Source organism: Ochotona curzoniae, unplaced genomic scaffold, assembly GCF_017591425.1.
Source record: "Ochotona curzoniae isolate NIBS_2020 unplaced genomic scaffold, NIBS_Ocur_1.0 contig_66, whole genome shotgun sequence".
Lineage (NCBI taxonomy): Eukaryota > Metazoa > Chordata > Mammalia > Lagomorpha > Ochotonidae > Ochotona > Ochotona curzoniae.
In genome coordinates this window covers 4,789,477-4,814,665 of record NW_024466512.1, presented here as the reverse complement: position 1 = coordinate 4,814,665, position 25,189 = coordinate 4,789,477, and the positions used below count along the sequence as shown (strand labels likewise).

Below are 25,189 nucleotides of genomic sequence, written 5' to 3'. Positions count from 1 at the left end.
TTGAAGTCTGTGGGCAACTTTCATATTTTAGGTTGTGAATCTCTACTGTAATTTCTAACACTGAAATCTGCTTCATAAAGATTCTTCTGGAGTTCAGTTACCTAGAGCGTACTCTGTATGTCAGAGTATCAGGAAGTCTTCTTTAAGAAGCTGTCAAATCTGTATCTAATTTTAGAGGCAGAGAGAGCAAGAGAGAACCAGCACGAATGTTTCCGGCAGCTGGGCTGCACTGAGGCCAAAGCCAAGAGCACCGAACTCAACCCAGATCTTCATACAGGTGGCCGGAACCCAGTTCTGTGAGCCACGCCACGCACCGTCCAGGGCTGTGCTATGGGGTAACAATTTTGCCTCACCAGGCCAAACCTCTACCCCAGGTTTCTAAATTTGAAGTGAGAAAAATGGAAAAAAGGATATGAATAAAAGATGCACAGAAAAATCCACAAATGCCCAAGAAATAAATGAAAAGACATCTTCCCTTAATCGGAAAGCACAAATCAAAACATCAGACTACTTTGCTTTTGCCCATCAGGTTGGCAAAAAGATTTAAGTAATTGATGACAGTGTTTGGCAAGGTGGTGGTGGAAACTGAGAAAGTCCTAGTTCATAGAATGTAAATTGGTAAAGATACTTAAGAGGGAAGCTTTTGAGTTTTTAAGGTATGTTTTTTATAAGGCAGAGTTAGAAAGAGAGAGACAGACAGACCTTTCTTCTGCTGTTTGGCTGACGGGCTGGGCTGGGCAGAGGCCAGGAGCCAGGGTCTCCCCCGTGTGGCAGGCTCAGTCTGGATTGGAAGTGGAACAGCCGAAACTCAAACCAGTGTTCATATAAGGTCTGGCATCACAAGTGACCGTTCCAACTTCTGAGCTATACTGATAGCCCCACCGTATTTGATAAAGTTCACTTTCTAAATCGTCATGTGCCCTATAGCTGAAATAAATGGAGAAAACAAGACTGTACCATGCAGGGTTTTTTCAATTAGTGAAGCTGAATGGACATTCCGGAAGTGAAGCCACGTATCTATAACCGGCTAATTTTTGATAAAGCAAACCAAAATTAATCCAGGGAGAAAGGACGATCTAACAAATGGTGCTGGTAAAATTGATACATGCCTGCAGAAGTAAGAAACAAAACCTTATATAAAAATCAACTCTATGGGCGGCGTGGCCTAGCGGCTAAAGTCCTCACCTTGAACGCTCCAGGATCCCATATGGGCGCTGGTTCTAATCCCAGCAGCTCCACTTCCCATCCAGCTCCCTGCTTGTGGCCTGGGGGAGCAGTAGAGGATGGCCCAAAGCTTTGGGACCCTGCACCCACGCGGGAGACCCGGAAGAAGTTCCTGGCTTTGGATTGGCATAGCACTGGCCGTTATGCTCACTTGGGGAGTGAATCATCGGATGGAAGATCTTCCTCTCTGTCTCTCCTCTTCTCTGTATATCTGACTTTGTAATAAAAATAAATAAATCTTAAAAAAAAAATCAACTCTAAATGGATCAAGGATCTAAACGAATGACCCAGGACCATCAGATTACGAGAAGAAAGCATCGGGAACAGTGTGCAAGACATAGGCGTAGGCAGAGAGTCTGAGAGAAGACCCCAAAATAGCATGCAGCTAAAGCCAGTAGACAGATGGGACTAAATCGAGCTCAGAAGCTTCTGTGCCACAGGGAAAACTGGTCAATAAAGGCAGCAGAATGGGAGAAAACATTTGCAAATTGCATAACAGATGTAAGACTAACATCCAGAGTTTGCAAGGAACTGCAGAAATTCAACAACAGTAAAGCAGGCAATCCAGGATGGGCAAAGGACATGGACAGACACTTTTTTTAAAAGATTGTTTTTCAAGGTTTTTTTTTAATTTAATTTTTGATAATTTTTACATATTTGATTAGGGCACAAATGGTCAAGGGCTAGAGAAAAGTGGGTGAGACCACTGTTTTCACATTCTCTTTATTCCTTCCTGTATTTGGAGGAGATAAAGGCAGATGCCACACCAGCCTCCCACCCATCCCAGGCTCCTCGATGTGGTCACACTCTGAGGGTCCTGCTCAAGAGGTTTCGATAGCTCAGCAGTTCTGAATTGCTGCCAATCTCAGCTCTCCAAGCATGATGAAATCTCTCCAGAATCCACTGGCTGACATAGTTTACCTTGGAGTATCCGTTTGCCCAGGAGACTCACTGCCAACACTTGGCTGGGTAGTTGATCGATTTGTTCTGTCCTTCATCCTCTGTTGTGGCACCAGGTGTCCTCTGCAGGCTCCAGTGTACTGCCATATCCTCCGAGTGCTTCTGGATATGCTGTCCACTGCTTCATCTAAGTCACTGAGGAGGCCCAGCTCTGACACAGGCACAGCACGGTCAGACCATGAAACCTGCCCTTCTCTCCATGGTTGGGAGTTCTGAGTCCAGTGGTTCAATTGGGAGAACTCCCAAAGAAACCTCATCTGAAGTGCACCCAGACCTGATTCTTGTGTGTGCATGGCAGTGCAGGGTCTGGCACAGTCTGTTGCCCAAATCAGCCTATGCAGCACTGGTAGTTACGAGTACTGGTCAGTTCTGTTTCCGTCTCTGTCTTCTACACAAACTAATGGGTATTAGAGCCTAGCCCGATCCTGCATACCACAGACTTGGCCCGCATATAAACAATTGGGAGCTGCAGCCTAGTCAGAGTGACCTGCAATAATTCCCATCAGGCCCGCCCCATGCCCTGGTTCCCTTGCTTGCCAGTATGTGCAGCAGACTGGTCCAGTCTGTCCCACATCCCATTCAGCTCTTATAAACATCATTGGGCATTGACGCCTAGTTCAACCCAACCATTCCTAATATTCAGCCCATACACGTGCTCGTGGTGCCACTCTTTGTCTAGCTATGCCTGCCGCTAGTTCTGGTTTCCATGCTCACCAGTGGGAGTTGCAGTCCATCAGAGAGGTGCCCCCTGTTTCCCTAAAGGCCTCACTCCCAGATCTTGCATTCTCCAAGTGGTTCTGCTGTTTAGCCTGACAGTTTGCCTTCTGTGCCAGCATCTGCTGACTGGTGCTGCAGCAAAGCCCAACTAATTCACGCCCACTTTGATTTATGCATGCACCAGTAGGAACAGTCAACCCAGCCTGGCTTTCCCTTGATCCAGCCCACACAAGGCCTACAGGTGTTGTAGCCCTGCCCTGCCTAATCTTCCCCCAATCCCAATTCTCATGCTCACCAGTGGGAGTAGTGGCCCAGCAGGAGAGCCTCATGCAGCCCCTCTACCGGGTTTGCCCCTGTCCACCCCCCCCCCCACCCCCTAGGTATCACGTTTGCTGGTTGGATGCTGCAGCTCAGTCTGTCACAGCCCGCCTCACCTCGGCATTTGCCAGTGGGTGCTGTAGCCTGGCCTGGCCCACTCCCAGCCCCAGCTCACACTGGTGGTAGCTACAGCTTAGCCAGTCCATGCAGCCCCCAATACAGGCCCTCATGTGAACTGACTGGTATTACGGCACGATCTGGCATGACTCACACACCATTCTGGCTCTCGGATTTGCCAGCAAGTGATGTGAACTGGCCCATCCTGGCTTGCCCCCAACCTGAGCCAAATGTGTACTGGTGGTACCATTCCTTGCCTGCTCTGGGCTGCTCCCTATTGTGGTTCTTGCGCACACCCAGACATAGCTCATGCATGGCTCAGCAGGGGCAGAGTCCTAGCCCAGCCCATCATACACCTACCCTGGTTCTCATAAGCGCCAGTAGGTGCTGGAGTCAAGCCCAGTCAGCCCAGACCCAGCCCACACTTGTGCTGAGGACACTGCAGCTATGTCCAGACCTGACTACGCCCCCACTCAGGCCCCCGCGCTCACCAGTGGGAATCACAACCCAGCCAAGGCATCTGCTTAGCTTCCCAACCAGGCCTGTTCCCTGCTGCAACATGTCCCTGCTCAGTCTGCTCCTGTCCCTTGCTCGTGCAGTCTGGTAGATGTGACAGCTTAGCCTGGCATGACCTTTACTCCATCCTGGTTTCTGTGCTTGCCAACGGGCTAAGCTTTGCTCAGTTCTACCCAGTCTGCCTGCTTCCAAAACCAACTCACATGCTTGCCAACGGATGGAGCTACTCTGCCCAGCTTACCTGCCCAACATCCAGGTCTGGATCATGTGTTCACCAGTGGGAGCTATGACCCACTAGGGGAGTTTCTCAAGTTCCCCTGCTCAATCTGCTCCCAGACCCAGATCTCATGCATGCCAGCAGGTGCTAGGCCCTTACCCAGCATGGTCTGACCCATCCGTTCCGGTCTTTGTATGAGCTGTTGGATGTTGCAGCTCGGCCTGCCCCACGCCTTGTTTTAGGGTGCTCCTGCGGGTGCTGCAGCCTTGACCTGCCCCACCTGTTCCCAGCCCCAGTACCTGTGAGTGTTGGTAAGTTCCATGGACACGCCTAGCTCAGCCCGTCACCATCCCAACTCTTAAGCTAACCAGCAGAACTCATAATTCCATATGGTTGGTCCCATGTATCCCCCATAGAATTTACCCTCAGACCTGGTTTTCGTGCACGCTGGTTGGGGTCATGGCCCAGCCTAATGTGTCCCGTCCCCTGATCTAACACTTTTAGGTACTGGGATCTAGCCCTGCCAGACAGACCTTCAACCCTGGGTTGCATGTGGGCTGGCGTGTGGTGGTCAGCAATTTTCCATGCTAACAAGCCCAGCTCAGGTCTCCCATGTTGCCTGGGCATCGGTATGACCCATCAAAGGTTTTTGGTCTCTTGCCTCCAAACCAACGGGCCACTTACTTACCTGCAGGTACAGTGGCCTTGTTGGGAATTCCTCAGGTGTCATTCCTCACGTGCAAGATACTCCTGGACGGTCTTCCCTACCCCATATCTCTTGCTCCTTTTGCTTATCAATCTACAGTCCTTCAGGAGTGCGTGGGTTCTCCAGCCCAGCCATCTCCCGGTGGGTGGGTGGTGTCCTGGTCCAGTGCTCTGCTGCTCACCAGGGTCCCAAGCTCCTGGCACGTGCTGGCCTGGTGCCTTACCCTCCACACACCCAAGATCCAGGCCCTTTGAGGTTCCTCACACTTGGTCTGCCAGCACAGCAGGGCAGCATGCTGACCTTGGCTGTCTCCCCCCTACCCGCCCAACCCAGGACCAAGCACATAAGGAAATCCCCAGGTTTGCTCCACCTGCCTAGAAGTGAGCTCCCGGGTCCCACATGCCCACTGGTGCTGTGCCCCTAGCCTTCCCCCAACCCAAGCCTGAGTCTCAGGCCCCTCTGGATGCCTGCCACCTTTCCAGCCAGTGTGCACCGGCATGGGAGCATGGTGCCAAGTCCTAAAGATTTATTTTCTTTTTATTGGAACTTCAGATATACAGAGAGGAAGATTCGTCCATTGATTCACTCTGCAAGCGGCTGCAATGGCTGGAGCTGAGCCGATCCGAAGCCAGGAGCCTCTTCTGGGTTTCCCACATGGGTGCAGGGTCCCAAGGCTTTGGGATGTCCTTGACAGCTTTCCCAGGCCACAAGCAGGGAGCTGGATGGGGGGCAGGTCCATTGGGATATGAACCGGCATTCATATGGAATCCCGGAGCGTGCAAGGCCAGGACTTTAGCTGCTAGCTACTGCATAGGGCCCAGATAAAATTTCTAAATGATGAAATAGACACATGAAAAAATGCTCAGGTTCTCTAGCAATTAGGGAAATGCAGATAATTTTGGGATCTTAAAGTATAATTTACTATTTTGATAAATAATAGACCATCATGGGTTGTTTCATGTTGTTCACTTGGCTCTTTCTGAGGTCAAGTGTCTTAAAACAGATGTTACTATTTCCTTTTGTAATTAAAGATATGAATTTTATTGTGACACTTGGATACTTTATTTTCCCTGATAGGAAGTAGGGTTTATATTCCATTGTGTTCCTGTTAGACCCTGTACATAAAATCATAAAATGAACTCTGCAAAGATTCATTTTATTTTTTTATTGGAAAGTCAAAATATACAGAGAGGAAGATCTTCCGTCCGTTAATTCACTCCCTGAGTGACCACAACGGTGGAGCTTCACCAGTCCGAAGCCAGGAGCCAGGAGTCTTTTCTGGTCTCCCATGCGGGTGCAGCGTCCCAAGGTTTTGGACCAAAGGATTTTTTTTTTAACTCTAACTTTCCAGATTAGACACAGAGATGATATTCTTAATTCAGAAAGAAAAATCTTTATCATTTGTTATCATTTTGATCCCCATACTGCTGTGACCATCAGAGCCAGTAATGTGGACAGGGAGAAGGTCTGGGGATGAAGCACTGACAGGAGACCAGTGATGGAGGAAGTCTCTGTGAAGTCTCCCTTTATTGCTCCTTCACCTCTCCTTATATACTCCCCCCATCCTCATTTAGCAGGATATTGGATACAGCTAGTCCAATTAGTCGAGGTGTTTTTAGCCACAAGCCCCGTTCCTGTTCCTGTTCCTGCCCAGGCTAACAAGCACTAATCAACTCCTTAGCCCACAACAGGTACCTCCACATATATAAGAAGGTGTAATATTACATTTTTTAAAAAGATTTATTCATTTTTATTACAAAGTCAGATATACAGAAAGGAGAGGAAAATCTTTCGTGCAATGATTCACTCCCCAAGTGAGCGCAACTGCTGGTGCTGCGCCGATCCGAAGCCAGGAGCCAGGAATTCTTCCGGGTCTCCCACGTGGGTGCAGGGTCCCAAAGCTTTGGGCTGTCCTTGACTGCTTTCCCAGGCCACAAGCAGAGAGCTGGATGGGAAGTGGAGCTGCTGGGATAAGAACCGGCACCCATATGGGATCCTGGTGCATTCAAGGCGAGGACTTTAGCTGCTAGGCCACATCGTCAGGCCCATAATATTACATTTTACCTTAAAAGGTGGTTTGTACCTAAAAAGGTACATTTAAAAAGTAAGGCTTGGGCCTGGCACGATGGCGCAGTGGTTAAGGTCCTCGCCTTGCACGCCCGGTTTCCCATATGGGCACCAGTTCTAATCCCGGCGGCCCCACTTCCCATCCAGTTCCCTGCCTGTGGCCCGGGAAAGCAGTCAAGGACATCCCAAAGCTTTGGGACCCTGCACCCACGTGGGAGACCCGGAAGAGGCTCCTGACTTCGGATCAGCATAGCATCGGCCGTTGCACTCACTTGGGGAGTGAATCATCGGACGGAAGATCTTCCTCTCTGTCTCTCCTCCCTGTATATCCGCCTTTCCAATAAAAAATAAAACAAATCTTTAAAAAAAAAAAAAAGTAAGGCTTAAGCTAAAAACTAGTATTTTTTATGTCAAAATCCCTCAACTGCAGCATGATTATGGGCTAAATTACTGCTCTGAAAGAATCTGTATTATATTTGTAAAGTTTCCACAGGTTTCAGGCGTTAGGCTTAGGCCAAACAAAGGTAATGCAAAGGGGCATTTCTGCCTTCTGGAAGCATCTGCTCTGCCATAGATAGCAGTGAACATCACAGGCGTCCCAAGATCGACACGGGGCAGAAGGGACACAGACGGAAGATGATGCTGTGTCCGGGGTTGGCGAAATTGCTTTGGCTGGAAAATGTACGTGAATGTCAAGCAAGGAGAGTAGAGAAGAATGTCTGAAAAATGGACTATGCAACTTCAACAGAGATAAGATTTTAGGGCGAGATACCTATAATTCATCATGACCCAGGCATGGTTGTTCAAAATGTGCTTTTCAGCCCCAGTGACCTAGATTCTCAGTTTCTTGGTTTTAAAAGCTGGAATTTTAGATATTGCCAATGCAAATTAACTTGGCATTTCCTCCTTGCTTTATCAGAATGATGGGGGAATCTGACGGAAACTTCTTGTTGGGTGTGCCTTTGGAGCAGCAGCTAAGGTGCTCGGGGCACCTGTCTGGAGTTGAGTGGCAGTGCCCGCTCCTGCTGCCAGCTGCCTGCCAGTGTGTGCCCTTGGCGTGGCAGGCATTGGCGCATGGAGTGGGTCTGCACTGCCCCGTGCGAGATGCAGCGGGGCCCAGTCCAGAGCATTGCGCGTGTCTGCGGAGTGAGATGGTGCGTGGGCTTGTCATCATGCTAGCTGCGCTCGGCCTCTCTGATAAAACAAACGCATGATTAAAATGTATTGCTGTCAGATCAGTCATACGCGGATAGCTCCCTCCTTTCCCAGAAAGTACAAATGGAATAATACTGAAAAACACTATTATCCACTCAATCGCCTCCTGAGAGATCCTGCTATGATTATTGAGTCCTTGTGAGACTGCCACGCGGCTGAGCGCCGCATAGAGGAAAGATGATGACTTCTGCCCTAAGTGTTAGAGAGTGGAATGGGCCACGTTTACACACAGCAGGTGCTCCAGCCAGCACATTTGCTATCCCTTTTGTTTTCTTGTAAGATTTATTTATTTTTATTGAAAAGGTAAATTTACAGAGAGGAGAGAGGAAGAGCTTCCATCTGCTGGTTCACTCCCCAGGTGGCCACAACAGCTGGAGCCGAGCTAATCTGAAGACAGGAACTTCCTCTGGGTCTCCCACAAGGGTACAAAGTCCCAAGGCTCTGGACCATCCTCCACTGCTTTCCTGGACCACAGAGAGGGAGCTGAAAATGAGCATCCAGGACATGAACCCATATGAGATCCTGGTGCATGCAAGGCAAGGACTTTAGCCACTAGGCTACTGCACTGGGTCCACTCCCCCCCCCCTTTTTTTTTAATAAAGTAACTTCATGCTTTTTAGTGATCACCATGATGTGAGTAATGGGGACTTTGAATCTTTGTGTCACCCAGTGGAAAGACTAGCAACCCAGTTCCGCATTGTGCCTGTCACTCGTTAGCTGTCTGATCGTGGAAAGATTTTATACTGAAAATTTAGTGTTTTTTTTTTTTAACTTAAAAGAAAAGAGAAATTACTTTCTCTGATTGGAAGGTGAGCTTTCTCTTCAGTGGTGTTTCCTGAGCTCAGGCAGGAACCTGTGCTTATTTCTTTGTCCCTTTATTCGGTGCAGGTGCTGGGACCTCAGTGGAGAGAGCGTTCCTCACCACCCAGCGTGGGTGTAGCGCTCAGTCCTATAACCAGCTTCAGGCCTGGCGCATGCGCTCAGCCGGTCATTATCTAAATATGCTCTTGGTTTTTAGACAATACTAACGATTTAAAATCATTTTCACTTTATTTGGAAGACAGAATTACAGAGAGATAGAGCGTCAGAGAGAAAGACAACTCTTCCATCCACTCTTCCGCTCTCTGAACGGCTGCAACAGCTGCGGCTGGGCCAGGTGGAAACTAGAAGCCTAAAACTCCATCCGGGGCTCCCATGGTGGTGATGGGGCTGAAGCACTTGGACCATCTTCCGGTCCTTTCCCAGGCACATCAGCAGGAAGCCGGATCAGCAATGGTGAAACCAGAACTCCAGGCGGCACTCCGGACGGGCTGTCGGCAGCCCAAGCGTTGGCTTTAACCATTGTGCCACAACACCTGGCCCGAAGGCCTTCCCTTAAATTCAGATTCCTGGGGCTCTCCTCCGAGATGCCCGCTGCAGCTGGGCTTGGGCTCATGATCCTGTGGCTTGGCAAGGTCCCAGATGCTGCTTCTGTCCTCTGTCTTCCAGATGCCCAGCGAGATGGTGTAAGGTGCCTCCTTCCAGACAGCACATGGATGTAATGTGTTTAAACAAGTGCAGTTAGGCTGTTGCAACAGCTGACAAGGCTAAACTTTTAAAATAGTTATTTTAGGTATAACTGGCATCTAAACCCCACGTCCTTAGAGTGCACGCCTCGATGTGTCTGAGGTGTGTGCGCCCATGCAGCCGTCACACCCGCCACCTGCACAAGTTTCCTCGTGTGCTTTTCCCACCCCTCCTCCCTCCTTAGCCATTTGCCTGATTGATGTCACTGTAGATTAGTTCATGTTGTCTAGAGATCTGTACAGGTTCTGCATCAATGCACTCAACCAACCACAAATCAAAAAACCCTGAAAAAGAAAAATTCCAGCAAGTTTCAAAGGGTCTAACCTGTTAGAACTGGCACAGTCGCATTTCTGTGACACAGCCGGGCCAGCGTCCCCACTGGAGCTCTGGTTCCAGTTCTGCCTCCTCTGCTTCAGCTCCTGCTGACGTGCCTGGGAAGGCATGGCTGACGATCCCAGTGCTTGGGTCTCAGCCACCCCAGTTGGGGTGTGCAGCACAGCCTGGTTTGCTGTGGCCGTGCAGGGAGTAAATCGGCAAATGGAAGATCTCTCTTTCTGTCATTCTACCTTGAAAGGTAACAGGTAAAAAAATAAATAAATAAAATTAAGGAAGTAAATTAAAAAAAAATTTTTTTTTTTAAAAACTGTTCATGTGGCTACATGCTGAGCACACCACGGAGTCTGCGCCTTCCAGGAACGTTAGCAGGGAGCTGGCACATCAGACCTTGTCTTAGGCCAGAGCTTGCACAGGCATTCCTGGAGAGGGTCTGAGTGTGCCAGGCTGCGCTTTACGCCATTGTACCGCAACACCCACCCCAGATTTGCATTCCTAAGATTTTTGCATCACGGAGGATGCTTTGTTTTTCTTTTCTTTCTAATACAGAAGGTCATTGGATGGTACAGATTTCGGCGAAACACACAGCAGCAGATGTCATACAGGGAGCAAGTCATCCACAAGCAGCTGACGCGCATCCTCGGCGTGCCCGACCTCGTCTTCCTGCTCTTCAGCTTCATCTCCACGGCCAACAACTCCACCCACGCTCTGGAGTACGTCCTCTTCAGGCCGAACCGAAGGTAAAGACAGACAGAAACAGCATGCTGATTAACACTGATGACTTTGAAAATGTCTGTAGCAATGTATTTTTTTTTTAAGCACTGTTAGAAGTTTCTAGAATTTTTTTTTAAACTGACTCTCCATGTAGTTAGAGAGTACTTTCTTGGTCACCTATTTCTGTAAATTAAAGTTATTTTTGATCAAGCAACATTAGCAAAGCATGTTTATTACACATAATTTCTTAAGAACAAATGGCTAGAAATTGTCATTTATTTCTTGGTAACCTATTGTGTAGAAAGGCAGTTTTGTTACCGTGGAAGTCTGATTATAGTTTATGTTTATCTGTTTATTTTTGAAATAAGTAAACATTTTGTTGTTGGAAAGATAGATTTACAAAGAGGAGGAGAGGCAGACAGATCCCCCATTTGCTGGTTCACTCTCTAATGGCTGCAAAGGCCGGAGATGAGCTGAACTGAAGCCAGGAGCTGTGAACCTCGTCAGAGTCTCAATGAGGGTACAAGGTCCCAAGACTTTGAACTGTCCACAAGCAGGGAGCTGGATGGGGAGTGGAGCAGCCAGGACACGAACCGGTGCCCTTATGGGATCCCTGTGCTTAGCAAGTTAATTGAGCGATTGCACCAGGCAAGCTTCCCTCCATGTAGATGTGTCCTTAGCACGTAAAGCGTGCTCATCCCCGTCTGGCTGTGTGCAGCAGGACACCTCCCTGCTGGCGCTCACAGCGCGTGTCTGGTCGGAAAGGCTGAGTTCTGCACCTTTGGGTTGCCTGTGGCGGCTTGTGTTCATGTGTTATCGTTGCTGACAGAGACGTGTTGCTGGGCCCCGCTCCCAGAGCTGGGGATGCCGCTGACACCTCTGCTTCGCTGTGCCCTCACAGGTACAATCAGAGGATATCACTTGCTATTCCAAATCTGGGCAATACCAGCCAGCAAGAATACAAGGTGTCCTCAGTGCCAAACACTTCTCAGAGTTACGCCAAAGTTATTAAAGAGCATGGGTAAGTTGGAGGAGAAAATGAGAATGTTTTCCTTCTTTGCCAACAGCTTTTCCTCTGTTGGTACAAGTAGAAGCTGTATTGACTTGGTGTGTTAATGTCTTAATCCTTTTGAGAGATGTGTGCTTTGTTGATGGTGCATTTGTAAGATCCACACTGCTCTGACCTCCTCTGCTCGGCGTCTGCGTCGCTGGCAGTGCAAAGTGCGAAGACGCTGCCTTCTTTGTTAGTAAGATACTGACTTGCAACACTCTCCTTTGTGTTTCCTTTTTTCCTTTGGTAGTTAGACATTCTGAGGAAAAGGAAGAATATTTTAGGGAGGGGGACAGATCAAGGAACTCCTGAGTACAGAGCTGAAGTGATTTTGTGTGACACACATCTGTCACCTTTGGCCAGAGTACATGAGTGTGAGCATGTGTGTGTGTGTGTGTGTTTATGCCAACCAACCAAAGAGGGTAGATTCTAGAAGAATCTGACTCTGCAGAACAGGTGAGTTGGTTCCTAATGTGGCTTCCACCTGATGGCGCTGCTGAGCTGGGACGTAAGGAGACCAGGCGCTGTGGGCTTCTGTGTGCGGATGCTTCCAGACTGCTCAGTGTGAGATTTCATCCAGGTTCCGGGCTTTTCTTCAATGCTTCTGGCTTTGCATTTTCTCTTTCTAAGTACGGAATTTGGGGTGAGGAGGCTGCTGTGTTTCTGTTTGAGGACTGACTTAGTATAGATGCTCGTATAGCCCCACTCTTAAGCCTTCAATGCCATCTACTATTTCTTTCTTTACTTTCTGGATTTATAAAAGCCCTCAAACTGCATAGGAAATGAGCCTTTAGAACATGTGTAAAGCTGACCCAACAATGAGTTTGAAAGGTGTGTTAAGAAGTGAAGATGCGGGCCCGGCACGGTGGCTCAATGGGCTAATCTTCCTTCTTGAGGTGCTGGGATCACATATGGGTGCCAGTTTGTGTCCCAGCATTCTCCTCCAGCTCCCTGCTTGTGGCCTGGGAATGCAGCAGAGGATGATCCAAAGCCTTGGGACCCTGCACCCACATAGGAGATCAGGAGGAAGTTCCTGGTTCCTGGCTTTGGATCATCTCAGTTCTAGCTATTACAGCTATTTAGGGAGTGAGTCAGCAGATGGAAGATCTGTTTCTCTGTGTCTCCTTCTCTCTGTAAATCTACCTTTCTTTTTTTTTTTAAAGATTTATTTTTATTATTTTTTCATTGGAAAGGCGGATATACAGAGAGGAGAGACAGAGAGGAAGATCTTCCGTCCGATGATTCACTCCCCAAGTGAGCGCAACGGGCCGATACTATGCCGATCCGAAGCCAGGAGCCTCTTGCGGGTCTCCCACGCGGGTGCAGGGTCCCAAAGCTTTGGGCCGTCCTCGACTGCTTTCCCAGGCCACAGGCAGGGAGCTGGAAGGGAAGCGGGGCTGCCGGGATTAGAACCGGCGCCCATATGGGATCCCGGGCGTGAAAGGCGAGGACCTTTAACCACTTGCGCCACCGCGCCGGGCCCTAAATCTACCTTTCTAATTAAGAAGAAAATATATGAAATGAAGTGGCTATAGAGCTTAATGCAAAATTTTTAAAAAGATTTATTTATTTTTATTGGAAAGTCAGCTATACAGAGGAGGAGAGACAGAGAGGAAGATCTTCCGTCTGTTCATTCACTCCCTAAGTGGCTGCAACAGCCAGACCTGCGCCAGTCCGAAGCCAGAAGCCTGGAATCTCCCACATGGGTACAGGGTCCCAAGGCTTTGGGCCGTCCTTGACTGCTTTCCTAGGCCACAAGCAGGGAGCTGGTTGGGAAGTAGGGCTGCTGGAATTAGAACCAGCGCCCATATGGGATTCCGGTGCATACAAGGCCAGGACTTGAGCCGCTAGCCATCGTGTCAGGCCCAATGTAAGTATTTAAGATTTGTTTATATTAGAAAGGCAGATTTAGGGAGAGAAGGTGAGACAGAGGGAAAGATTTCCCAGCCGCTGATTCACTGCCCAAATGGCTGCAGCAGTCAGAGCTGAGTCAATTCAAAGCCTGGAACCAAGGGCCATGAGCTGCATGTGAGAACAGGGGTCCCGGGGGCTTGGGCCATCCTCCACCATTTTCCCAGGTAATAAACAGGGGCTTGATCAGAAGTGGAGCAATCGGGACCTGAACTGGCACCCATACAGGATACTGGTGCTTGAAGGTGGAGGTTTAGCCCGTTGATCCTTGGCGCTGGCCCCCAGTATAGTTACCAAACAGGAAGTCCGTCTCCCTGGAAATCCTCTGAAGCTTTTATCCTGGCCCTTTCTTGCCTCTTGAGTTTCTCAGACAGTGCTAGAGGGATTGAAGGCAGCAGGAACAGTCAGGGCTGACCAGTCATAGAGGTGTGGTCGTGCTTACTTGTACAGTTGCTTCCCCATTTCAAAAAGAAATGTTATAAAATGTGCTTGTCTGTAGAACTAAATAATGTTAAAATTGAGTGAAAAGTTGATTGCTGAAAAACAAATCGTATAGGTGAATGTGAAGTCATGCGGGCTTTGTGGCATGGCACAGCCTGTGCTGCCAGCGTCCCACGTTGCAGTGCAGTTGGAGTCCCACTGTGCAGCTGGCAGCATGGTAGAAGGTGGCCCGAGGACGCAGGCCCAGCCATGGCAGGCGTTTGGGCAGACCTTTCTCTGCAGGTTACCGCCCCCCACACTCTGCCTTTATGTAAGTGGAACAGATCTTTAAGAAGACAAAGAATAACAAAATATTGTTTCCATTTACCTTTAAAATTTTTGAAAAGATTTATTTATTTATTTGAAAGGCGAAGTGACAGCGAAGGAGAGAGAGAAAGCTCTTCTGTCCACTGGGTCACTCCCCAAATGGCCACAGTAGTTTGGGCCAGGCTGAAGCCACAAGCCAGCAGTCATGCTGGTTTCCCGTGCAGGTGATCATCTTCCCTGGCCTCCCCAGGCGCATTAGCAGGAAGCCGGAATGAAGGCAAAGCAGCAAGGATTCAAGCCGGAGCTCCGATTAAGGACGCCAGGGATACAGGCTTTTCTGGCTGTGCCACAGTGCTTGCCCCTGCTGTTACAAGTATTTGCTGCAACTTGTTTTTTCATTAATTAGTAAAGTATTTATTTTGAGGCAGTAAAATCAGTATAGTTACTTATGAATGTGTAACTTTTGTTATTTTTTAAGGTATCTTGGACACAGGAGTTCATTTCTCTCCTGCAGTCGCAGCTGTGGGCCTTGTTGTGTGAACATTGAGTCACAGCATTTCAGTGATAGCTTAGGGCAGAGGTCATAAGGAAACGCCTCCAGGCGCATAGCAGTCCTGATAACTTTGTGGGTCCTTTTGCCTCCTGTGTTCCAGCACTGACTTCTTTGACAAAGACGGAGTCATGAAGGACATCAGAGCCATTTACCAGGTGTACAACGCGCTGCAGGAGAAAGTGCAGGTAACGACGGTGCCGCTCTCCGTTCACTCACGTCCGCTGAAAGCTTTCACTTCTACTTTAATTTTTAATCATCTTCCACCTTCCCATTGTGATTCATAAGTCAAAATGTGCTTTCCAAAAATAGCATCAGGTCTGTGGAGCCGTCGCCCATGCCAGCCTCATCCGTTATTGCCTGGGTAGAGACTCTGAAGGTCATTATTATTAATATTACTGTTTTAAGTCCTGTGACCCATTTGTAATAGTTTTCTTTTTTAGGAAAATTTATTCTGAGTTTAAAAAAGGGTTGCTAAGAACACAGCCATTTTCATCACTTACATATTTTTTAAATGATGTACTTATTGGGCCCACCATAATGGCTCCGTGGCTAAGTCCTTGAAGGGTGTTGAACTATGTCCTGGAGGACAAGAAAGAATGTGGTGAAGTGGAGAAGCTCTCCCAGGCCTGACTTTAAGGAAGAAGGCTACATGAAGACTAGAGGCAACCCTTGAGGGCAGTGTGCAGAGCAGGCTCAGCCACAGGCAGAGGGAGAAGGCTCCTAGCAGTGTTGGGCCACTGTTACCCCAGCAGGACGGGCACTTCACGCCGGCGCACCAGTGTCCAGCCTGCTCTGTGGAAGGTTCTGGCATTTCTACTATGGAAGGAACATGTGGCGGAGAACAGCTTTTTGTCTTGAATTCATTGCCATGCCCTTTGCAGGCTGTCAGCACTGGCCAGAGGTCTTTAAAATGTTGATTGAAATGAGCCTGCCCTGTGAACAGCACCAGTGCATGGAGTGGTGTGGTTATTCTTGGCTAAATCATGTAGATGCAGCCACAAATAGTTACCTTTTGCTAAACCTTGACTTTGAAACTTTGTTTTTCAATTTTCCCTCATTATAAATATTTTCTGTTCAATAAATGTATTTTATCTGGTTTTTGTTGATTATAAATGAAAGTTGAAAGCATTTGTTCCTGTCTTTTGTTCTTCCTTTGAAAGACTAGAATCAAAGATTCCCTTTTCATTTCAATCAAGATGAATCAAGGGGAAAGATTCCATTTTCCATCTTTCATTTTTCAAGGGTTTCTCAGCACACCAGCACCAGCATCCTGACTCCACAGGCGAATTGGTGAATAATGGTGGCAGGACCCTCGGCCTCCTGACTCTGCCTGCCTTGCACGTGTGCTTTGTGGCTCTGCGAGCCGTGCGGGCTTCTCTGGGGCTCTGCTCACCGAGCGCCCGTGCTCACCTTTGTCGCTGTCCCCCAGGCAGTGTGTGCTGACGTGGAGAAGAGCGAGCGGGTCGTGGAATCCTGTCAGGCAGAAGTGAACAAATTAAGAAGACAGATCGCACAGAGGAAAACTGAAAAGGAACAGGAGAGAAGTAAGTAGGCTGACGCCATTGCAGTCCTGTGTCAGGACGTGTGCACAGGTGGGCATCCGATCACACGTCACCTGGTGCGACCCTCACCTCTGCCGGCACAGAGAGAGGAAGGGAGAGGGAGGGAGAGAGAGGGAGAGAGAGGGAGAAAGACACGGAGGCAGGATGCATTTCAGTTTCTCTCTTGAGTCCCTGAAACCAGAAGACTGAAAGTAGAAAGGCTGAAGCCAAGATTCACCCAGAAGTGCTTGGTGCAGGGGTGTGTGTGTGTGTGTCTGTGTGCGTGTGTCTGCCATCGTGACCTCTGTACAACAGTGCTGATGGTGACTACCGAGACAGCTTTGTCTTCCCAGCCTCTGCGGACTGTGTTAGAATCCCTTCAAAGAGCGATCACAGATTCTGTTACCTTCGTGTGTGTGCTGTTCATCCCAGGTCGTAACACAATCTTTAGTGTGTGGGTTTTTGCTAGCTATGGATACCAGTAAATTAAGGAATTGCTGGTGGAATAAAAACTAGGCCAAAGAGCTTAATAATTCCAGCAAGACAACAGACACATTTGCTTTAATACCCAACATGGAACATTTGTACAAAAATGTGCAAAATATATGGCAAATACTGCTAAGGTAGCTGGTTCTGTGGCATAGCAGTAAATATGCTGCCTGCAGTGCTGGCAACCCATATGGTACCAGCTCAAGACCAGCTGCTTCACTTCCTGTCCAGTCTGCTAAAGTGCCTTGGAGATCAGAAGCTCCTGGTGCTAGCTGCCCCAGCCCTGGCTGTCATGGCCATTACAGGTATGGCCCAGTGAATGGAACCCCTCTTTCACTCTCTCCCTCCTGTCTCTCTGTCACTCTGCCTAAGGTATTTTTAAGATAATATCAAGTTTATAAGAGGCGAGTGTCTGTGTAGCACATAAAGCCATCACCTGCATTGGAGGAGTGCTTGTGCCCTGCCACCCCATGGGAGACCAACGGAAGCTCCTGGCTCTTGGTTTTGGCTTAGCCTAGGCCTGGCTGTGTGACCCCCTTGGGTGAACTAGCAGACAGAAGGCCTTTCTGTCTCTGTCCCTCCCTCCCTCTTTATAACTCTAACTTTCAAATAAATAAACAAATCTTTTGAAAAAGGGAGATACGTTTTATAATCCAATCAAGATATGGTTTTTGGGCCTGGCGGCATGGCCTAGTGGCTAAAGTCCTTGCCCTAAACACGCTGGGATCCCATATGGGTGCCGGATCTAATCCTGGCAGCTCCACTTCCCATCCAGCTCCCTGCTTGTGGCCTGGGAACGCATTCGAGGACGGCCCAAAGTCTTGGGACACTGCACTCACGTGGGAGACCTGGAAGATATGGTTTGTGTCATGAGCATTAAGTCTGATTGATTTTTACTGTTGTATTTTTCTAGAAATAATATATGTACAACTATAATTGTCAGTTTACAGTTATAATAAAAATATGTGTCATGGGCCCTGCGCAGTAGCCTAGTAGCTAAAGTCCTCATCTTGCATGCACCAGGATCCTATATGGGTGCTGGTTCATACCCCAGAGGCCCCACTTCCCGTCCAGTTTCCTGCTTGTGGCCTGGGACAGGATGGCCCAGAGCCTTGGGACCCTGCACCAGTGTAGGAGACCCGAAAGAGGCTCCTGGCTCCTGGCTTCGGATTTGCTTAGCACCAGCTGTCGTGGCCACTCGGGAAGTGAATCAACAGACAAAAGATCTTCTCTGCCTCTCTTCTTCTCTGTGTATCTGACTTTGCAATAAAAATAAATCTTTTTAAAAATGTGTCACATATATAATGGAGTATACAGCTATTGAAGTGAATTTGGTCTCCAGGACTCTACTACTGGAACTGTCACCATGTCTCTGGGGAACGCACCGGCAGAGTGGGCCACGAGCCCCGGCCCTCCAGCGCGGGCTTAGGCAGCAACGGCAGCGTCCCACCCTGTAGGGCAAATGCCCGTGCCTGACGTGGGGCTCTGGGAGTTGGGGGCAGGGGTAACTGTAGTGATGGAGGCTGCGAGGTTACCCAGGAAAGGGAGATACGGAGTTCTTCAGTGTTTCCTTTGATCCTCAGGCTTTAAAAAAACAAAAATTTTAATTTGTTTGAAAGGCAGAGTTATAGAGAGAAGGAAAGACAGATTTTCCACCCTGTGGTTCACTCCCCAAATGGCTGCATCAGCCAAAGCAGGGCCAGGCCGAGACCAGGAGCCAGGAGCTGCTTCTGCCGGCACTTGGGCCCTTCTGCTGCTTTCCCAGGCCACTAGCAGGGAGCTGGGCCCGAAGCAGGGCAGCCCCGGCCACGGCCCTGCAGGCTTTGGGTGCAGGGAGTGAGGTGGGACGCACACGGGCCCCCAGGGATGCGGTGCATTTCTGACCAGCTCTCCACAGCCCTTCTGGTCAGATCGCTCGTCCTGGCTCTGGTTCCTTGGCCTGTGATGGAAGTAGAAACGCGAACGCTGCTAATACTTCAGAAGGATGCTTTGAGGCTTAATAATTCTCGGGAAGATTTTGTAAATGGTATGGTACTATGAAGTCGTGAGACAGTTAGCAGGAGTGCCAATATAAGTATTTCACTGCCTTGTTGCCGTTTTCCAGAATGTTCGGTGACCGCAGAGTGTGCTGAGGTGAAAAGCCGCAGCAACAGGGTTTCAGTTGTTCTGTTTTCCCCCAGGACTGCAGCAGGCGGCGCTGTTGGGCAGACGAGCGCCGGCCGAGAGCCGGGACGCCGGGCTCAGTCCGCGGGCGCACTGCGCAGGGGGCAGCACGCTGGACGCCGACGCCTCCGAGCCGCCGCCCCCGTACTCCGACCTGCACCCCAACCATCAAGACAGCGCGCTGAGCCACTCTCGCGCCGAGAGGAGTGTCCTTATGCCTCGACCTCAGGCCGTGGGCTCTTCCAGCTACGCCTCCACCAGTGCCGGACTCAGGTACCCCCCTGCTCCCCACAGAGCGGAGGGCGACAGCGCGGAGGAGTCGGACGACAGCGACTATGAGAACCTGGTCGACCCCGCAGAGCCCGCCAGGAGCCAGTGCTCCCAGCCAGAGGCTGCGCAGCCCGGGACTCGCGCCAGTGAGGACCCCAGGAACACTCAGACCGCCCAGATCTGAGCGGCAGCCTGTTGCTGCTGTGAGGACTGAGCCTGGGGGAGCTGCCCTCGCAGGCGCTGACTCGGAGCGGAGACCTGGAGCCAGAAGCCCAGGCGCCACCCCAGCCTCGCCCTGGCCTCGCCCTCGGATGCGGGGTGCGGGTGGCACAACAGAATCATCATGATAATCCAATTGTCCTAATTCTGGTGCGACTCATGGATGTCCTGGTAAAAGTAGGCAAAGCAAAACTTGTCAGCCAAGTTTCTGTTCTTGAAAATAAATTGGAAGCTAGAGACTAAGCACAATTAGTCTATAAATGTTCTATAAATCAAGAACTTACCTCTTGCACTATCATGCCTTGAAATTTACTTTCTCAAAGGGAAATGAGTTTAGCAGCAGCATTCAAAGAACTTCTCTCTGTGAAGAGCCAAATTCATCTTTGCCAGAAGAGACACTTCTCCACGCAGCCTGGTTGGAACAATCCGATGCCCTTCTCTCATCTGCATGACTGTGAGACTGGCAGCGAGGGCTTTGTCTCAACTTTTTCTACTCGCCTGATGCATATTGTCACTTAAAATGGTTGCCTTTAAGACAGATGTAGAAATACTAATTACCAAGAAGTAACCATCCAAATAAGTATGTCAGAAAACGAGTCAGTTCCTTTTCTCTTGGTGGATTTGGCTCCTGTGCCAGCTGTGCCAGCCGTGCCACGCCGGCACACTTGCAGATGCCGTTGCAAGAATGCACAGACAGGTGTGGCTGGGGGAGCCAATGCCAGTCCTCCCACCGGAAGCAGGTCCCAGACGCTCCTTTAGGTGTCCTGACAAATCCTAGTGGGAGCTTCATCTGTGCAGGAGAGACGTCACGCACGTTGTGTGGGAGTCGTGGTGAATAAAGATTCATTTGCAATCTGAAGAACCATACCTTTTTTTTGTCCCATGGGGAATCACTGCAGAATGTGTAGGGTCTATTGGGATGCCCCTAGACTTTTTTATTTAATCACTGCTTGTTTTCTGGGTTGGCTCAGAGGGACATGAGCATGTGGGGCTTCTGGTGTGGAAGTGGCTAGGACAGGGTCAGCCGAGACGCTGGTCCTCCGGCTTTACCTGCCCCTGGACCAGTTAAAACCTCAGAGTGAGGAAGTTGTCAGGCTGCAAATCGGGTTCCGAAAAGATTGGTTTACTTTCTAGGCTGAAGGTTTGCTCACTGAGCTCCCCTTCCAGCTAAATTACACAGTATAATATGGACTGAGAAATGAAATGCTAAAACTGCCGTTCTTGGGTGTCCACTGCTGGGGCAGTGTCATGCGCTGTCCTGGTGTTGCTGGCCTGACACTGCCGTTTGATTGGAACCATTGCAGACCCCTGTGTCTGCAGCTGTGTTCCAGTTATTATCAGCTCCCTTCTAGAAGCTTCAGCACCACTACGGATTTCATTTTTTTTTAAAGTGCCATTGCCATCTCCTCTGTTCAGATTTTTGACATTCAGGAAAGTATTTTTATTTTTATGCCACACCGAAATCAACAGTGTATATCTGACAAAGCAGTTAAATGTGACAATAAAAACTTATTTAATCATGATGCCATTGTTTGAATGTGCGGGTCAGCACCTGCTTGGGTGTGCGCTCACTGTCCTGCCTCCAGCGCTCCGCAGTGGGAGCGCAGCTTAGTTGGGAAGCGGGCTTGGAGGCCTCCCCTGCATACACACTTCTGCTCAGGCTGAGCTCAGGACAAGGCCAAGGACACTTCGCTGGTTGAAGGTCACTACTAATTTCCTGGGGGGGGGGGGGTTTCCCAAAAGAACTCGGTGTGAGTGGAGCATAAAATTGGATCTTAGGAAGTTCCACGAAAGACACCTTTTACAGGACAACTGGAATTTGCCTGAAGTGGCACCTGCCAGGGTTTCAACAGCCGAGCTCCTGTGTAGGGCATCTCCAGTGAGGCTGTCCTGGCTCTGATGTCCCCGAGTCGCGGCAGTCATGCCAGCTGAACACTTTCTCTCCCCTGGTCTAGGATACCTGGTTGAAGCAGGATTTCAGTCTCCAGTTACTTGGAGGAAACAGGCCTGGATTCTTTCAACTTGGAAATAGGCTGCTGGAAACACCTCATTACATGTTGGAATCGTGTTTTCTGGAACAGGATGCGGATGTCACGTGGACGTTTGTCCCCAGGTAGGATTTATATTTTTACATTTCAGATGCAATACGACAGTGACAATAACTTCTTCAATAGGACTGTTTACTTATTTATTTTTATTAGCATGATATACAGAAAGGTGGAGAGACAGAGAGAAAACTATCCCGTCCGCTGATTTACTCCTCAAGTGGCCACAACGGCCAGAGCTGAGCCGATCTGATGCCAGGAGCCCGGAGCCTCTTTGGGTCTCCCACATGGGTGCAGGGTCTCAAGGCTTTGGCCCATCCTCAACTGCTTTCCCAGGTCACAGGCAGGGGGCTGGATGGGAAATGGAGCTGCTGGGATTAGAACCGGTGCCATATGGGATCCTGGCATATGCAAAGCAGTTTAGCCACTAGGCTACCCTGCCGGGCCTCCATGGAACTATTTAGATGACTGTCCAGTGAACCCATCATTTTGAAGGGACAGACAGAATGTAAAATAAAAATACAATAGAAAAAAGCAACGGTGATTAGCTGTGCTCTCGATTGGGTGGACAAGAAGGTTTCGTTTTGGTTACAAGATCTTGAGTCTTTCCCAAGGTTCTGCCTCAGCCTTTCCCACAACCAGCTGGTTCTGCCAAGCAGGATGCCTAAGGGCAAATGCTTCGACAGATGTGCTAATAAATAATAGAGAAAATGTTTACTTTCCAATCTTATGACAATTTTGAAAACATGCTGGAATTTAGCTTACCTGTCTCACTTTTTTGCTGCGTTCCAGATAAGGCAAGTGTTAACTTTTGAGTATATTCCAACAGGCTTCTTCCGGGGTTAACCGGAACCCCTGGAGACACATCCCTGTGTTCTCGGACTTTCCTTCCTCAGCATCTGCACAGCACACTTCAGTGGTCGGTACCGACTCCAGTTTTCCCAGTGCTGGCCGTACACAGGCCGCCCTCGGGCCTGAGCCCCGCGCTCCCGCTTTCCAGATGTACAGCTTGTGTCGTCAGCCTTGTCGAAGCTGCGGACTTCCCTGAAGTCCCGATTTTCTTGTAAATTGAAAAACGGTTTATTTTTCTAATAAATCTGGAGCCAATTCAACTTCTCTTAGTTCAGAATCCATTTCCTAAATTTCCAAGAAACACTTAAATGCCATTAGAGATTAAAGGTGATTCAAAATGGGAGAAATTATTGATGATGTTTTATTAAAGCAGAGTGCTTCTGACAACATGGGTTTTTAGTCTTGAAATACAAATCAGATAGAAGATTCAGCATTGTGACATGAAGCTACCTCCTGCGATCCTGGCATTCCATGGGAACACTGGTTTAAGTCCCAGCTGCTCCACTTCTGATGCAACTCCTTACTGATATGCTTGAGAAAACAGTAGAGAATGGTTCAAGTGCTTGGTCCCTGCCCCCACGTGGGAGACGCAGAAGCAGCCCTGGCTCCTGGCTCCAGACCCACCCAGCTCTGGATGCTCTAGCCATTTGGGAAGTGGACAGAAGATCTGTCTCTCTCGCTCTCTAATTACTTTTCAAATAAATAAGTAACTATCATATATATACAAATGAATGAACCTGAGCTTGTAGGAATTTTGAAAGATTCATGCATGGTGTTCAGAGGTGGTTATTTTTTTTTTTTAAGATTTATTTTATTTTTATTGGAAAGTCAGATGTACAGAGAGGAGGAGAGATAGGAAGATCTTCCATCTGTTTATATCACTGCTCAAAGGGCCGCAACAGCTAGAGCTGCGCCGATCTGAAGAAGCTTCTGGGTCTCCCACACGGGTGCAGGGTCCCAAGGCTTTGAGACGTCCTTGACTGCTTTCCCAGGCCAGAAGCAGGGAGCTGGATGGGAAGTGGGCCTGCAGGGATTAGAATCAGCACCCATATGCGTGCAAGGCAAGGACGTTAGAGCTAGGCTATTGCGCTGGCCCCTGGTGGTTATTGTAAGTACTCTGCACAATTCGTGTATGATGTTCACTGGTGGCTATTCTTTAGTATGGTGCATTCCTGCTGGGGTGCCTTAGACTGTATTTAGTATTTGTGGGTATGGGCCCTGTCATCCAATCTACATACATATCCAAGCAAAGACAGGTTTGCTGTAGCTGGTGAATTGTAGGCTCTGCTTGATAGAATTGGGGTCACGGGCTCTTGACTAATGAGAATCAAATGCAGTCTGACTGTGCTAGAATTGGGAGCCTGCAGAAAACCTCTCCCACAGTATCAGGGTGTGTGTGTTGGGGGTGGTGGCAGTAAACAAACTCTGGAAATAGCACAGGGCAGGTCCCTGGCGCACATGAAACGGGAAGGGAAGAACTGGAAACGGTGCAACTCGACTCCTCGGGAAGGTCTCCCACTTCTCAGCCTGTCGCAAGCCTGCCCGTGCTTTAAGACCCAGCTCGAGTGTCAGCTCCTGCAGAAAACCTTTCTGAGCCCCTGGAAGGATTGTGCAACCTGAGCAGTTGACTCCAGCCTCCCCCAGAGCCTGCACACACACTGCGCAGGGCAGCACTGGCCCTCGGCACAGCCCGCCCAGGACACCACAGGCTTCACGGATCTGCTGCTGCTGGAAGAGTATTCACTAAAGCTTCTCCTTGAGCGTAGAAACATTTCTTAAAAAAAAAAAATATATATATATATATACACATACATATACATGACCAAGTTACAGAGAGAGAGACGCCTTCCGTCTTCTGGTTCCAAGAGCCAGGAGCTCTGTCAGGGTCTCCCATGTGACTGCAGGGGCCCAAACACGGGTCACCTTTCGCTGCTTTTCCCAAGTGGTTGAATCAGAAGTGGAGCAGCTACACATAAACTGCTACCATTGTGGTATCAGAGCTGTCAGCCTTATGTACTGTATTATAATGGCAACCTCCAAAACACTGATTTTTACCAAATGTTTACTCGTCTCTGATCAGTTCTAGAAAAGATAAGGATGGGCATTTAGCCTAGGTAAGTGACCCACGTCCCTTGTTGCCCTGCCTGGCGTCAGCTCCTGGCTCTGGCTCCGGTACCTGCTGTGGAGACCCTGGCAGGCAGCAGTGGTGACTGAAGCGGCGGTTCCTGAATCCGAATTCCGGGTTCCCGGTTCAGCCTGGTCCAGCCCAGTTGTGGCAGGCATGTGGGGAGTGGATTGGCAGAAAGCAGAGGTCGATCTCTGTCTTTCTAAAAAAGTAGCTCTCTGCCTTTAAAATAAAAATGAATAAATGGGCAGGCATGCTGCTGCTGCTCAGCCACCATGTTGGGATGCCTGGTCTGGCCTCAGCTACTGCAGCTGCTTTGATCACTACTGATGGGCCTGGTGCCGTAGCCTAGCGGCTGAAGTCCTCACCTTGAACGTGCCAGGATTCCATATGGGCGCTGGTTCTAATCCCGGCAGGTCCACTTCCCATCTAGCTCCCTGCTTGTGGCCTGGGAAAGCAATCTAGGACGGCGCAAAGCCTTGGGACCCAGAAAAAGTTCCTGGATCCTGGCTTTGGATCGGCATAGCACCGGCCGTTGTGCTCACTCGGGGAG

The 25,189-nt window shown here is 49.2% G+C and overlaps 1 protein-coding gene across 1 annotated transcript in view; it reads left to right on the top strand.

Annotated features, from left to right (window-relative positions):
* ABRAXAS2 (abraxas 2, BRISC complex subunit) overlaps positions 1 to 21,137 on the top strand; it is a 35,336-nt gene extending 14,199 nt beyond the window's left edge. Inside the window, exons 5-9 of the mRNA XM_040991957.1 lie at positions 10,506 to 10,696; positions 11,572 to 11,691; positions 15,033 to 15,117; positions 16,362 to 16,476; positions 19,143 to 21,137. Coding sequence (XP_040847891.1) covers positions 10,506 to 10,696; positions 11,572 to 11,691; positions 15,033 to 15,117; positions 16,362 to 16,476; positions 19,143 to 19,579 — 948 coding nt within the window. The 3' untranslated portion in view covers positions 19,580 to 21,137. The remainder of the gene's footprint in view (positions 1 to 10,505; positions 10,697 to 11,571; positions 11,692 to 15,032; positions 15,118 to 16,361; positions 16,477 to 19,142) is intronic.
* The last annotated feature ends 4,052 nt before the right edge of the window (positions 21,138 to 25,189 follow it).